Source organism: Aaosphaeria arxii (genome assembly GCF_010015735.1).
Source record: "Aaosphaeria arxii CBS 175.79 unplaced genomic scaffold BU24scaffold_4, whole genome shotgun sequence".
Lineage (NCBI taxonomy): Eukaryota > Fungi > Ascomycota > Dothideomycetes > Pleosporales > Aaosphaeria > Aaosphaeria arxii.
In genome coordinates, this window is record NW_022983477.1 from 4002022 (window position 1) to 4016930 (window position 14909).

The 14909-nt window shown below is 49.1% G+C and overlaps 6 protein-coding genes across 6 annotated transcripts; 3 read left to right on the forward strand and 3 right to left on the reverse strand.

The window, feature by feature from the left end:
• The first annotated feature begins 167 nt into the window (after positions 1–167).
• On the forward strand, positions 168–2223 carry BU24DRAFT_207318 (glycoside hydrolase family 35 protein). The gene has a single exon (XM_033521891.1). The coding sequence runs from the start codon at positions 482–484 to the stop codon at positions 2195–2197; it is 1716 nt and encodes a 571-aa protein (XP_033384983.1). The 5' UTR covers positions 168–481; the 3' UTR covers positions 2198–2223.
• A 26-nt stretch (positions 2224–2249) lies between these two features.
• Positions 2250–3821, reverse strand: BU24DRAFT_462777 (uncharacterized protein; the record flags this gene model as incomplete). The annotated part of the gene is made up of 3 exons (XM_033532044.1): positions 2250–3550; positions 3633–3733; positions 3796–3821. The coding sequence occupies 3 exons, from the start codon at positions 3819–3821 to the stop codon at positions 2250–2252; spliced, it is 1428 nt and encodes a 475-aa protein (XP_033384984.1).
• Positions 3822–4268: 447 nt separating this feature from the next.
• On the forward strand, positions 4269–6045 carry BU24DRAFT_433532 (general substrate transporter; the record flags this gene model as incomplete). Its single annotated transcript, XM_033529981.1, has 5 exons — positions 4269–4479; positions 4573–5296; positions 5350–5582; positions 5645–5886; positions 5944–6045. The coding sequence occupies 5 exons, from the start codon at positions 4269–4271 to the stop codon at positions 6043–6045; spliced, it is 1512 nt and encodes a 503-aa protein (XP_033384985.1).
• A 1475-nt stretch (positions 6046–7520) lies between these two features.
• BU24DRAFT_441674 (general substrate transporter) lies at positions 7521–9688 on the forward strand (the record flags this gene model as incomplete). The annotated part of the gene is made up of 7 exons (XM_033530460.1): positions 7521–7617; positions 7675–8066; positions 8112–8492; positions 8546–8803; positions 8859–8917; positions 8974–9055; positions 9109–9688. 7 exons carry the CDS (start codon positions 7521–7523, stop codon positions 9454–9456), a joined length of 1617 nt encoding a protein of 538 aa, XP_033384986.1. The 3' UTR covers positions 9457–9688.
• A 1075-nt stretch (positions 9689–10763) lies between these two features.
• BU24DRAFT_207351 (uncharacterized protein) lies at positions 10764–11524 on the reverse strand. The gene is made up of 2 exons (XM_033521892.1): positions 10863–11524; positions 10764–10791 (listed from the first exon to the last, which is right to left on the reverse strand). The coding sequence occupies exon 1, from the start codon at positions 11439–11441 to the stop codon at positions 10926–10928; it is 516 nt and encodes a 171-aa protein (XP_033384987.1). The 5' UTR covers positions 11442–11524; the 3' UTR covers positions 10764–10791; positions 10863–10925.
• Positions 11525–12363: 839 nt separating this feature from the next.
• Positions 12364–13940, reverse strand: BU24DRAFT_423027 (uncharacterized protein). The gene is made up of 3 exons (XM_033528128.1): positions 13462–13940; positions 12916–13408; positions 12364–12848 (listed from the first exon to the last, which is right to left on the reverse strand). The coding sequence occupies exons 1-3, from the start codon at positions 13725–13727 to the stop codon at positions 12501–12503; spliced, it is 1107 nt and encodes a 368-aa protein (XP_033384988.1). The 5' UTR covers positions 13728–13940; the 3' UTR covers positions 12364–12500.
• Positions 13941–14909: the final 969 nt, after the last annotated feature.

The window sequence follows — 14909 nt, forward strand, 5'->3', positions numbered from 1 at the left end:
CACTCCAATCCAATTGCACCTTACTCTCGGCAATACAATGCTGGGGATTTTCGCGGCTCAACTGAAGCCCATGTGCTTGGCTTGGAATTGTTCTCGGCGATACCCATCTGATCCTCGGTACAGTTGGGTGACATGAGCATGCACGATTTATTGCTCGTCTCTGCGCAGAGGAGGCAAGCAGCTAAAGGAAAAACCCATCATGCATAGTCTCTCCGACATTCATGCGGGGTCCGAGCTTCTCTCCGCAGTTCGTAGACTAACTCTCCACCATCCATCTCTGTTCCCCACAAAAGTCGGAGCTCATGACCATAGCTAAGAATCTTCCATAGGAAATGTCAATGTCTAATTAACTTCCCCTTCCCAGATATTTAATTGTTATTTCTCTTTCAATTCTCGCACAACAACCCTAACCTTTCCTTTGCATCCATTCTTTTTACCAGCAACTTTGTCTTTACCAGAATTGCTGCATTAAACCGCCAGAATGACGGCCATATCAATTCCCCATCTTCGCAAAACAAAGACCTCGAGCCAGCTCATTGTCAATGGCCAGCCATACCTCATGCTCAGCGCCGAGCTGCACAACTCCACATTGTCGTCTGCAAAATACATGGCCGACGACAAAATATGGCAAAACCTCAAAGCCATGCACATCAACACTCTCCTCGGCTCCGTCTCGTGGGAGCAAATCGAGCCCACGGAGGGTAACTTCGACTTCACAAACCTCGACTCCGTGATCCTCGCTGCGCGAGAGCACGGCTTCAAGCTTGTGCTGCTGTGGTTCGGCAGCTTCAAGAATGCGCTGAGCACTTATGCGCCGGCATGGGTGAAGAAGGATGTCAAGCGATTCCCTCGGGTTCACGCGCTCGAGGCTGGCGGCAAGAGGCGAACTCTAGAACTCATCAGTCCGTTCTGCCAGGCGGGCTGGGAGGCCGACGCCAGGGCTTTCCGGAAGCTCCTGGAGCATCTGAAGGAATTTGATGGCGTTGACAACACTGTCGTCATGATCCAAGTCGAGAACGAGACCGGCTTGCTCGGCGACTCGCGCGACCGATCAAAGCTCGCAGATAAGAAGTACGCAGAGCCAGTGCCAGAGGAACTGATCAAACACCTCCAAGCGAACTACCAAGAATTGCACCCAGACTTCCGCAAGCGATTCACCAAGTTCGATACCGCCAGTCACAGCGGGAAGACCTGGAAAGAGGTCTTCGGCCAGGAAGACGAGATCCACGCAGAGGAGATATTCATGGCACATGCATTCTCCTCCTACATCTCACACGTCGCTGCAGCCGGAAAGGAGGCATACCCCATCCCTCTCTACACCAACGTCTGGCTCAACTTCGACGACCCCGCTGCGCTCGATCTCGTCGATCTCCCAGTTGTTGTAGGCGGTGGCGCAACTGCAGGTGTCTATCCCTCCGGTGGACCCTGCCCGCACACAATGGACATCTGGAAATACAACGCACAGAAACTTGACTTCATCGCGCCAGATCTATACTTCCACGACTACGAGACCACGTGTCGAAACTACCGATGGGGCAACCAGCCGTTGTTCATCCCCGAGCAGAGACGAGACGAGAAGGGTGCAAGGAGGGTGTGGTTGGCATACGGAACATATCTGTCGCTGGGTTGCTCGCCTTTCGGCATTGATTCGGAACTAGCAGAAAACTCTCCTGTCACAAAGCACTACGGACTCATCCACTCGCTGAGGAAACAAATCTTGGAGGCCCAGGCTGAAAGGCCAGAGGATATGATGGGTTTCTTCTTCGATGAGTGGACCGAGGGCCAGAAGGTTAAAGAGAAGCCATGGACCAAGGTCATGGGAGGCTTCGAGGTCATAATTGAGCGTGCGTTTGTCTTTGGCAAGCCCGGCCCCGGCGCTGGTATCGTCATCCACCAAGGTGACGGCAAGTTCCTGTGCGCTGGTTGGGGATTCAACCTCTACTTCAAGAGCGTGAATCCCAAGAGCACATTTACTGGCATTCTCCATGCAGAGGAGAAGGAAGTCAACCCGGAGACATGCCAGTTGTCGACGGTTAAGCTTCTCGGCGGCGACGAGACGAGGAGTGGCGAGTTCCTGATCATGCCGAACGAGGATCCCGACTACGGCGGTTTCCCCATCGCGGTCACCATCCCCGCACGCACATGTATCGCCGAGTGCTGGGCATACAGCCTCGAGGAGGAAGAAGAAGATTTGTAGCCAACGTTCGTAGAATACACTTTAAAATTATAGACTTCTCATATTCAAGCCTTCAAACATCCAACTCCTCCAACTTCTTAAGCAACCGATCTAGGTTCATACTCGCCTGAAGATTCCCACCCTGCGTGCCCGTTCGCACCTCATCCAGCAAGGCGCTTCCGATGTCGCGAATCTTGGGGATGATGCTGCATCCGTTTGCGTCGAAGACCTCGTGCGGCATCTCCTCGAGAACCTCGAGCAATTCATCCACGACGCGGTGGCGCTCCTCGACGATGATACTCGGCGTGATGAGAAGGTTCTGCGTGCGCGCGAGTCCGTTCATCTGCTCGAGGAGATTGGATCGGATGTGCAGTTGCGTGACTCTAATATTGACAGTCTGCACGTCCGTACCAAAGTCGCTAGTCTCGTTGGCCGGCAGTGCAGTGTCCCCCCTGGCCGGGCTCGACCGATGGCTCTTCCACATCAGTGTTGGCGGCAGTGCCTCCGATGCTTGTTGCGCGCGCTTGATGTGTTCCTGCAGGTTTGCCATGGTCTGTATGGAGGTTGTCTGGCTGGATTGCCAGATCAGGAACATCTTGGATAGCGCGTTCAAACCTGGTACGTAGCTTCTAGGTTGGTTCGCTGCGTATAGTCCATGGTCGGGTGATGCGCTTGTCGGCGGTTCATCATCGTGGACATCGAGGGGTATCAGGTCATTGATCTGCTCATGTGCGTGGTGCAGCATCAGCAGTGGTCTTCCATACATATCGCTGGTACATTGCCCTGCAAACAGAAGCCAATACAGCCGTTTCAGTATCTGCTGGTCGTAAAACGACATGTGCTGCAACTCATGATAGATCAAATACTTCACTCCTATGGAAGACTCGGCACTGAAACGATACGCAACCGGAGCATCAATCCCGAGTTCGTGATGCGTGGCGCTAGAAAAGTTGTACATGGCCAGGCTGTTTTCTAGTGTTATTGGGTTCTTGCCTGACCAAAGGCCCAAACTTTCGGCGAGTTCTAGACATTGCTCGACCGTCACCGAGCCGTATAGCCCGCGTCGCCTTCGCAGTGACGCAACTGTCGCAGCACAAATAGACGAGATGAGAATCAGGAACGAAGCATCGGGCATGGCTGTTTCGCACTCCATGAGCCTCCCGAAGATTTGGCGCTGATTGAAGATTGGGGCAACGGGATGGATCCACCCAAACCAGTCGGAAATGATTCGATGCACAATCGGCATTGGAGCAATTAGTTCGAGAGTCAGTTGACGCGTCTCGCCAAAGGAAATCGATTCAGCTGATGGTGGCGTCAGAGAGGGAGTCTCCGAAGCCTGGACTTGCGCTGTGCCATCTAGCTGGGCGCGCAAAGCTTGGATGTAGCTACATAGTACATTTATCAGCTTCCATGGGGTAGTGATGCGGTGTATAACTGTGACTGTAGCGGAATGTACCGGTTCTTTGGGCCCCTTTTTGCCCGAGGTCTGATTTGGGTGCACTCGATCCCGAGTTCATGGCAGGTGGTGCATATCGGTTCATCGCAACGGAAGACGCACTGGGGAAGCCTGTCAGCAACTGATTCACCTAATGATCAAGATTAACACCAAGTAATCATACCTTGACTTTTCTAGCTCGACAGGCATCGCACGCAGCAGACGAACGTTGCCGATTCGGAGCAGTAGTGCTTTGCGTCTGAGGTCCGTCCATGGAAAATTATCGTCAAAATAGAGCATTAGATATAATCATACAAGGAGTGTAGGTGATCCAAGCGCGCAGTAAACGAGGCAATGTCCTTGGTTTAATAGTGTTTTCCCCTCAGAATGGTGCATTATTAGACGCTAATGCAAAATTTCTGCGAAACTTATGCGGAAGCGTGCGGGTGTTGAACCCCAAGCACTCCGCGTGCACACTAGCCTTCTCCAGATTCTCTCCACAGATTGCCCGCATGGCAGGACTGCCGATCGGATCATGAGTTGGGTTTTGGTCGTAGAATAAATATCTGATGAGATACCTCATGGCTCGAGATCAGTTCAGGCCATCCTCGCATTTCTCTGCCTTCTCTCGCTCTCAAGGCTCTCTCCTTCACAATCATGTCTGACGACAAGTCAAAAATTGAGGCGCTGCACAATGAGGACGTAACAATCTCAATGCAACCTCCTGAGGACGAAAGACCATGGTATCAGCAACCTGAGCTACGAAAGCTCTACTTGTTGATGCCGTTCCTGTTCCTTGGCTCAACGACACTGGGCTACGATGGCAGTCTTCTCAATGGACTGCAGACGATGCCCGCGTGGCAAGCGTGTGAGTAGCATGGGAGAGGTTTATCATTACAGTCAACTAATAGTCATCCAGTCTTCCATCATCCTACCGGCGCCCGTCTGGGACTTCTTGGAGCCTTTCCCGGCTTTGGTGGATTTGCAGTCCTACTCTTCACACCATATGTAGCAGATCTTCTAGGTCGACGTCTCGGAACCGGCATTGGCTGCGCAATCGTCATCTTGGGTGCTCTCATCCAGGCTTTTCCCAAGAAGAACAACCCTGATGCCATGTTCCTCGCTGGTCGTTTCATTATGGGAATGGGCAGCAACATCTCTAACGCTACTTGCCCATTGCTCATCACTGAAGTGTCCCATCCGAGACATCGCGGAAGAATCACGACCATCTACAACACTGTATGGTATGTTGGCGCTATTTTGGCAGCATGGACAACATTCGGTACCCTGAACGGTCTCACGGGCGACATCTCCTGGCGCCTACCGGTCGGTCTCCAATGTGCCATGCCAGGCGTTCAGCTGCTCTTCCTATACTTCATTCCAGAGTCACCAAGATGGTTGATCTCTAAGAATAAGTACTCGGACGCGAAGAAGATTCTCACCAAGTACCACGGCAACGGCGAAGAGACTGACTTCGTCAATTGGGAATTCACTGAGATCACCCAGGCATTGGAGCTCGAGAATGCTGCGAGTTCCAACAGTGGATGGTACGAGTTGGTGCGCACTCCCGGAAACAGGAAGAGGTGTCTTCTCATTATCCTCACTGCAATCTTTTCCCAATGCTCGGGCAACGGATTGGTCAGCTACTACCTGTCTGCAGTATTAAGCACCATCGGCATCACAAAGTGAGTATAAGTATCCGTAGTTGTCCTTTCTCCAAAATTCTAAATCGATCTAGCCCTTCCAACCAGGCCGCCATCAACGGAGGTCTCACCATTTGGTGCTGGCTCGTTTCGCTCGGCTGTGCATTCCTCGTTGACCGTGTCGGACGCCGACCTCTATTCCTTGGAGCTGGTATTGGAATGTTGATTGCTTTCTCGATCTGGACAGCATGCAGTGCCGTTTATGCAAAGACTGAGAATTCATCCGCTGGATCAGCTGTGTTGGCCATGATCTTCTTGTTCTATGGAGGTAAGTCTCTCTACTCCAGTGTTTCATATCCAAGGGTAATGGCTGATTGTTATCTGTTCCAGCCGCTGGTCTAGCATGGCCCGGTCTCACCGTAGCCTACACCGTCGAGATTCTCCCATTCAAGATTAGAGCCAAGGGTCTTACCCTCTGCTTCGTCTTCACCTCTCTCTCCGGTATCTTCAACCAATACGTAAACCCCGTGGGTCTGGAAGCATTGAAGTGGAAGTTCTACATCGTCTACATCGTCGTTTTGGTCTTGGAATGCTTGGCCATCTACTTCTTATATGTTGAGACAAAGGGACCAGTAAGTTCTAAACAAACGGATATCATTGTCCTGGAATGACACTAATTTTGGTGGCAGACTCTTGAAGAGATCGCTGTTCTTTTCGATGGTGAGGACGCGGCTGTTCCTGACGCGGCTGTCGAGACGGTGGCTCGACGACAATCGGCAAGCAAGGTTTAATTACTTAATTGCCAATGGACGATCATTCTCCAATTCTTGGCTTCATCTCACGTCGTGAGCAGAGGTTGTGCTCCCTGCATCGTTGGAATGCGACATCGCATCGCTTAGTTCTAGTGGACTATTATACTCATGCGGGCGTGGTTGTATTGTGTATCCTTCATAGACAGATACAAAGCGCTATACTCTAAGTCATATATCTCAATGTCTATATCAGACATTTAAATCTCCCGTCAATTCAACGGATTACTTTTCATGCCTGACCCTTACTCTACGTGTCTATCTGCTCAAGACGATGGGTCCATGTTTGAATCACAGACGCAGTGGACTTCGACTTGCTGACTACACAGTTATATGAAGAGAAAATTACCCAACAAAGAATTCCTCAAAACCCTAGCATTAAGCGCATAGCTCTCCTAATGTGCTTCGAACCGCTTCGAAAACCTGATGTAAACTCATGAGTCCCAGCTAAGCGAATCCTATCGTGGATGCTCAGCAAACTATGTACAAAGGCAAGCCTGATCTCGAGAAGAGATGTGAATACTCTACTCCGTTAGCACTAGACTTGGTATAGCAGTTGCTAGCTACGATTACGACGTTCGATCAAGAGTTGCCTAAGACAGATCTAAGTACCAAGCCGACGATTGCAAAACATCCTCGATCCACTTTCGCCCCACAATCTTTGGCGTTTCTCTATCAAACGTAATGCGCCAAACTTGCGACTCGACATCCCATCCGAAATTTAAAACGTCAGGGAGGTCAGATGCTAAGCAGTGATATGCGAAGTCCCAAATCGCGACTCCAAGTAGCCATCAAAGACAGCTTCGCCACACCCCCGGGTTTCCCATCATGGGCAAATCGAACACTTATCGCAAACAACGCGCGTTGAAATGACACCGGCGTTCACTCGGTTCTACTCCAAGTAGCGTTAATTTCACTGGAAAATACCAACGCCTTGCCCGCTTCCGACACCAAGTTCCGTATGATTTGATTTGTCGCGAACCTTGACGGGATAACAAAATGGGCATTCCGGATGTTTAGTGAAAGATCTGGTGCGGAAACGAGCAAATCACAGTGTGCGGCTCAAACAAGCTTGCCGTAGATCTTCGAAGGCCATGCTTTGTTCCCGTGGGGAAAAACAGTGGATCGTCGCCGTATCCCCGCACAAGGCTAAGCGTGCGGCAACAACGTCATCTGGATGCTTTTCTTCCCGCGGCAAGATGCTAAGAGTACTCGCAGTCGCATTGTAGTTAACAGTATGCCGAGCCGAATTGCGCCTCCTTGACACTACATATATCGTCATTGATAAATACTGCGTCCAAGTTTACATTGAATCATCTCCACATTTGTATTCGAAAAGTCTTTCGATTTACATTGATTTTCTATTCAATCAGATCTAATTCCTTTGTACCAATAGCCACGGTGGTCGTATGGTATCTGAGACTTTTCCTACACTTGTATGACTCGATAACTTCAAGATGTTTGGCGGTAAGAAGTACTACGGCCTGACGGGCGTCAAACTCAACATTGCGATTGCAATCGTCGCAGGCACTGACTTTGCTCTCTTTGGATATGGTACGACTTGTATTCTTTTTCTTTCAACAATGCTGTGCTAATGAATGGAATTACCAGACCAAGGAGTAATGGGCGGTCTTTTGACCCTGCCATCCTTTCTTCGATATTTCCCTGAAATTGATGTTGTCAATCCACCAGCCGGATCGACCCCAGAGCATACTTCCATCATCCAAGGCATCACGGTCGGTGCCTACACGTTGGGATGCTTTTTCGGCGCGGTCGCCACCATCTGGCTCGGTAACTATCTGGGACGTAAGAAAACCATCTTCATAGGTAGTGCTATCATGGTCGTTGGCGCAATCCTGCAGGCCAGCTCTTTCGGTCTGGCTCAACTGATTGTTGGACGGTGGATCACCGGATTCGGCAATGGCATGAATACTAGTACAGTTCCTACCTGGCAGGCCGAGACATCCAAGTCACATCGTAGAGGGCAAATGGTTATGATAGAAGTGAGTTGGCGCCACATTTACGAAGTTTGTGACTAACACATTCAGGGCTCCCTTATCGTGTTTGGTGTGATGCTGAGCTACTGGATAGATCTTGGATTTTCTTTCCTTGAACCAAGCTCCATCACTTGGCGTTTCCCGATAGCGTTTCAAATTATACTCGCAGTCTTTATCCTCATCACAATACCTGGCCTTCCGGAGTCGCCTCGATGGCTTCTTCTGAAAGGAAGAGACGACGAGGCTCTCGAGGTCCTTGCGGCGTTGAGCAATCTTCCCAAGGACGACAAAAAGATTGCTGGCGAATTCCAAGCTGTTTCGGATGTCATCTTCGAGATGTCCAAAGGTGGCTTCAGAGAGTGCTTCAAGATGAATCGAAACAGAAATTTCCATCGTACTGCACTGGGTTATGTCAATCAGATGTTCCAGCAGGTAATTAATGGCAACTTCCCCGGGAAGACGGATGAGTGACCAATATATTATAGATCTCCGGAATTAACATCATTACCTACTACGCGGCTACCATATTTGAGACAAACATCGGATTGTCGAGTTTCCTAAGTCGCTTACTGGCCGCCTGCAATGGAACCGAATATTGGATCGCATCTTGGATTGCCATATTTACAATTGAGAAGTTTGGTCGTCGCTCTTTGATGATCTTTGGTGCTGCTGGCATGTCTGCTTCAATGTGTGTATTGGCAGGTACCACCAGTAATGTCAGCACAGCTAGCGGTATCACAGCGGTAAGTAACAAACCACTCCCATTGAGATTGTTCACTGGCTTATCGTTGAATCTAGGCAGTCTTTCTCTTTGTATTCAATTCGTTCTTCGCCATAGGCTGGCTCGGTATGACATGGTATGCTCCATTCCTTGCAATTGTGATGTCAACTTCAAACTAATCACATCTCACAGGCTATACCCCGCCGAAATCACACCCCTCAGTATCCGTGCACCTGCAAATGCAATCTCCACAACCGCAAATTGGATCTTCAACGTAAGCCTCAACCATCACTCTCCTCACACCCGAATTGACACTGACTTTCATAGTTCATGGTCGTAATGATCTCCCCCGTCGCCTTCGCCAGCATCGGATACCAGACTTACATCATATTCGCCGTGATCAACGCCGCCATCGTCCCGTCCGTATACTTCTTCTTCCCCGAAACGGCATATCGCTCGCTAGAAGAGATGGATGAGATTTTCCACAGGACGACTAATCCGTTCAACGTCGTCAAGATCGCGAAAGAGATGCCTCATTGGTTCGACAAGAGAGGTAATTCAATCATTGCGTATGAGGATACCGAGGAAGGCAGGGCTGGCGCTCAGCGGAGGCGAAGCTCGATTGCGAGGGAGGAGGCTATGAAGGCGGGGATGGAGCAGAAGGAGGAGCGGTAATGGGAAGCAGTATGGACAATGAGCCGAGATGACATACTATAATTCTGCTGGTATTGGGGTATGGAAGTACGGGAGTGGGAATGAGTTTCGAGATGTCTTTTTCTTCATTATATCCAGGACACGTTGTTTCAACCCTCGTTGTGAGACTTGCACTGCAACTGGACAGACTGGGTACACTCATGTACTAATTTAGTATGTGCCGTTCAATATCAACCCTGTAATATCAATTGACAATTGTTTGATGTACTTGAGAGAACTGGAGAGGGCTTGTATAATACAACCCTAAGTAGTAAATACGAATCATAAATCAGTAATACCCCGCAATACAACAATAGTGCGCATCAAAGCCACTCAGGGTAGCACCATTGCCTAATCCCTAGCCAAGTGTATCAATGGGAATGGGTGAACCCTTTCTCTACACTATCATCTAGCTGGCCATGTTTCCCCAAGGAAGTTAACGATATTTAGGGAGACATCATAGTGTAATACCCGAGATTCGAAGTCCCTTTTCAAGTCCTTCAATAGTCGATCTTCGAGTACATCTCGAAGGTGAGTTGAGTCAAAGCCATACAAGACTCGGTTGCCTAGAGGCAGTCAATCTTCCCTTCGAGAAATGTTTGAATTTGAAGCAGTGGTGTAGTTCAGATCATACCCTTTTCCAGACCTACACGTATCTCATAAATAGCGTTCTCCAACCAATTTGCCGGTAGAGTCACGATCAGTATGCTTAAGGTGAACCTCCGCTTACCGTCCTTGCTACAAGTCTTCCTTCTACAAGAATAGGCGGGTTAAGGAAGTCTATAGCAACTAAGTACCCTGCGTGACTTAGAGTCTCGCTTGCCGAATTCCGAGATTCGCAATAAATGCACCACCACTGTTCACTGAGAGATTTCATACCGAATATTCATTTTATTTATGATCTAACCGAATACAGGAGTGATGTTATCAATGATAATGAGCAGCTGTAGAGGACGTGATGACGATGATGCTGATGAATGACAAGCTTGTCAGAGCATTCAAGCGTCAACATGATCCATATCCTCATTTTCCGATTCCATAGCCTCGTCAGAAACTGTTGTCAGAAACTGACTCCTCATCTGATGGTACTTGATACCTGTCCTTCGCTACTTTGCGATGGTGGACACGAGGAATTATTTCCTGAGGATGCTCAATTTCAATTTCGGCGAGGTATTGAAAAAGCCTATCCCCAGGTATAACGATATCTCGATTTTCGTTTACGGGGATATCCTCCGAGATTGGCGGGCAAGCAAAATCGGCAAGTCGAAGTCTCAAGCCCGGATGTTCGGTAGGATTCCCAGATTCATCTCGGAAGACCTGTTTGCAAGACTTTGTCAGTACTTAAATACGGTCAAATGGAAAGAAAGCCCTGCTCAAACGCCACATACCTTATCTATTCCCGTCAAGTCTGGTTTAGCAACGAGCCTATAGCCCCTTTTGGTTGGTTGCATCTAAGGCCGCCATACTGACAGTTCTGCTTTGCCCTTCTCCTTCTTACCGTCCTCATCCTTGCTGTACGTAATCTCTACACATACGACAGCTCTTACGGCCCCTTTGGAGTATCTGATGTATTTTCTTGCTAGGTGTTCTACATCCTTCTTATTTAAGTTCGTTTTGTCCGATTCTGAAAATTCCATAATGACTCCTGGGTATTTTGAAATGCCTGAGGATCTCGAAACGATATGCAGGAAAGAGAAATCTGGGTCATGCCTTGACCTTGTCGCGGTTGGATAACCAGGAACTGGGAACAATTGTGTTGCGCTACCGACCCCCCGCACGTTTTTAGCGAAGCTGGCAGCAGTGTCTGACCCTTCGCTGATCGATCGGAGCTGAAGATGTATGGCATGCTTAACTTCCCAGGCCATTCTGGTCGGTACACATGGAGAGCCCCGAAAAGCAACTCGATGATTCACTGGGTCGTAATCGTATCTAGTCAACGTCATTGTTAGCTCTTTCCCCCTCCACATGGACTGCTAACCCACTCACCGGAGCTTGCATAGTGACCACAGCCAAAGTCTCTCTTTACGCTTCATCAGCCGCACCAATTCCTCATGGTCACCTGGCGCGATTTGGTATTCGACCCAACCGTCAGACATTTCGGGATAATCCCCTTTCTTCATCTTCCGAAATATCTCACGGAGTTGGTGTGCTTGTGGGAAAGGCACATTGGGCGCAAGAGACAAGTTCGCAGGCGGAGGGGGTACCGCGGTCTGCGGTTGTGAAGTTGAGGAAGAAGACATGATGTTGTGTCTGTCTGGATAGTAAAAAAATCTCCTGGGAAATGGTTCTTTTATGGTGGGAAAGTTGCGTCCAAGCGCTGGAATAATCACTGGAGTGATTGAACCTTAGTGTTACCCCAGAACCTAGGCAGCATTGATGCCAGGAGGGACGTGCTAGGTGAATAAAGAAAACCACTCGACTGGCCAATGCCATTTTCACTGTCACTTCGCAATTAAATTTATTGTTGGCTCGTGCACAATGTTTGCCTTCGATACGCGTAGAGCCTTGGAACATGTGTGGTCCCTCCACCCATCACTTGCCGGCGAATAGAGAATGGTAGCAAGTACAGGCTCTATTCACTGATTGATGTAGGTCTATACACTTTCGATATAATTGAGCCGAGTAAATGAGCACCAAAGTGAGCATATGCCTTCTTAACACAGGTGGAGCCAGAGCCCGACTTGAATTCCAATGTACTACGAGGTCAACGTTCGCGATAGGACTTGTACCACTGATTTACAATTATGTAGGTGTGACTCTTTATTGGCTTAGGGAAAACACTGACTAAATGTGAAGACCTTGGGATCAGAACCAGCGTTACTGGCTGAAGATGCATGTATAAATAATTATATTATCAGAGTGCAGTATGCTCATCTTCTCTACGATAATCCATCAATTTTACGCCATTGACCCCACCATGCATGCTACCTGAAACTACTTGTATCTCTAGGTACATATCATGAGATGTTAAAGAAACCACTGCTAGAATTCGTAACACTAACAGTCTGACAAGCTCGTCAGGCCAGTCATGCGCCAAAGAAATCCCTGTCTCGGCGTTCTGCACGCTCTTCGTCCATTTCCTCCTGCCGGGCAAACCGTTCCTCGTCCTCAGGCTCCAGTTCCTCTGTACTTTCCTCTGATTCGGTCTCTAGCACAGTTCCCTCAGGAAGTCTCCGTATAACAGGATTAGTCCCACCGCCACGTGGCTGGTCGTCGTACCTGCGGAGCCATGTGATAAGCGTGGTCGCAGATATAGTTATCTCTCGGTCTTGCTCTTCAGTGATATCCCCCGTAAGGTCTGGGTGAGCAAAATCCGTGAGGCGAAGTTTCAGGCCCGAATGTTTAGTCGGGTTCCCAAATGCGTCGCGCAAGACCTGTTTACAGGGCATTGTAAGCACCAAGCAAAATAAAATGGAAAGTTACGCTTAAACAACCACATACCTCATCCTGACCCGTGACGTCCGCGGTGACATAGAGCTTATGGAGCCCTTGCTCTCCCGTTGGCTGCCGATCAGCCCGCCATACTGTCAATTTTGCCTCCAACGAATCCATCCTGTATGCAATGTCTAAACCGATGACAGCTCGTACATTCCCTTCGGAGCGAAGAATGTATTTCTTCGCTAGCCTTCTCAAGTTCTTCTTGTTCGAGTATGAAACCTCGAGGATGACTCCAGGGAATGAATCTTCTCCATACCAGAAAGTGGCATCTGGCTCATGCTTTGACTTCGCAGTGGGATCGTTGGGAGATGGAAGGAAGAAATCTTCAGAGAGGCCGCTCTGAAGATTTCTGGCAAATTTGGCAGCAGTGTCTGATCCTTTGCGAATCGAAGCGATCTTCCGTGCGATACGTTCTTCGACAAGAGCGATCATTCGATCATGTATACGTTTCGGCATTTGAACAGCAAGCCGATGGCTCAGCGGGTCGTAATCGTACCTAGCAGACATCGTTATTAGCTCTCGTTACAGTCGCATGGTCGACGTACCCACCTGATCCTTTCATGTACATATGCTGAGAGCTCCTCGTTCCGGTCCAGAACACGCTCTAATTCCTCGTAATCCTCTGGATCGAACGGGTACTCAATCCAATTGTCGCCGTCGGGTTGATGTCCAGCCTCTATGTCTTGAAATAACCGAATAACTTCATTGACCCGCTTGAGGGTCTGATCGGACAAAGGAGGATTCACGCGTCTTTTCCCAGATTGAGAAAAGGACTTGGTAGAATGCCGTTGTCTGAGACTGAGAGAATGATCCATGGCGGTTGTATGTCTTCTGTTCCAGTTATTATGAAAAGTCCACAAGGAAATGGTTCTGGTATAGAGAGAGGTATCCACAAGCGTTAGGGTAGCTGCTTGAATGAAATAGCTTGGTTGTCTTAGTGATACCACCAAATCTCTGCAATGTTGTTGTCGGTATCAGTGTGCGGGAACGCGCTGGGGTGAATGATGGAGGTCCTTTTGACGGCCAAACGCAGTGCGCACAGGCCGGATCATCTCGCAGAGTGAGAATCACACTCACCGCTCGAATGGCCAATGGCATGTTCCCTGTCACATCCAAGTGCCCGGCTAGGTTCTCCACAAGATGGTTGGATCACATGTTCCGCCTCCCTTCTTCCAAGAAAATGAAACAAAGGATGAATAACATGCACCTTTCCGAGGACTAATAGATCTGGGTCTCCATCACACCACAGAAGCTGTCCAGAGACGCATCATGATAGTAGGGGGCCTGTGGTTTCTTCCCGATAATAGTTACACAACAAAGAGGAGTACATCATTGTGACATTCCGTCCAGGGGCGTAGCTGACGTAGTAACAGACGTGTGTAGTTGGATGATTCTCACAGCTTCAAATAGCACGTTATTTGGTCGAACTGTACATATAGCTACAACTAGCAGCCAGCCAGCCCTATGTGATACCCCCACATAGTTGCTCTCACCAAGAGAGGCGACCTCAGCGACTTCTGTCAGTTAGTAAACTACCGGGGAGCATGCAGATCGATAGAACCACCAAGTGAGACGCCGATTCGCCAATCCGTTCTCCAGTGCTCTGGGTCTTCATATTCTTTCATCGACGATCTCCCGCCAATGTGCCATGATCCTTGCCACTCACTACGTTTTTCGGTTTGTCCAGCCACCATTTGATAGAACTTCCAAGCTCTTAGTAGATGCTCAGCCGGGATGTGGCAGGCAGAGTTCAGTTGGTCCCCATTTATTGCAGACCAAACACACTTGGTTGTCAAGGAGCCTTGCAGTGCATATGGTTATGAATGTAATAACGGGAGGAAGGTATCGCCGACCTTTGATGATTGCAGGTTTCGTGTTAATGCATACAGTCCCCATACCAAAATGCTACCTATACTGATTTTACGAGTGACCATAGGGACTGCAGTGCCTCTCTGCGTTTCTGCCCGAAGCCGAGTCGGGCTCCCGTTTCGGTTGCT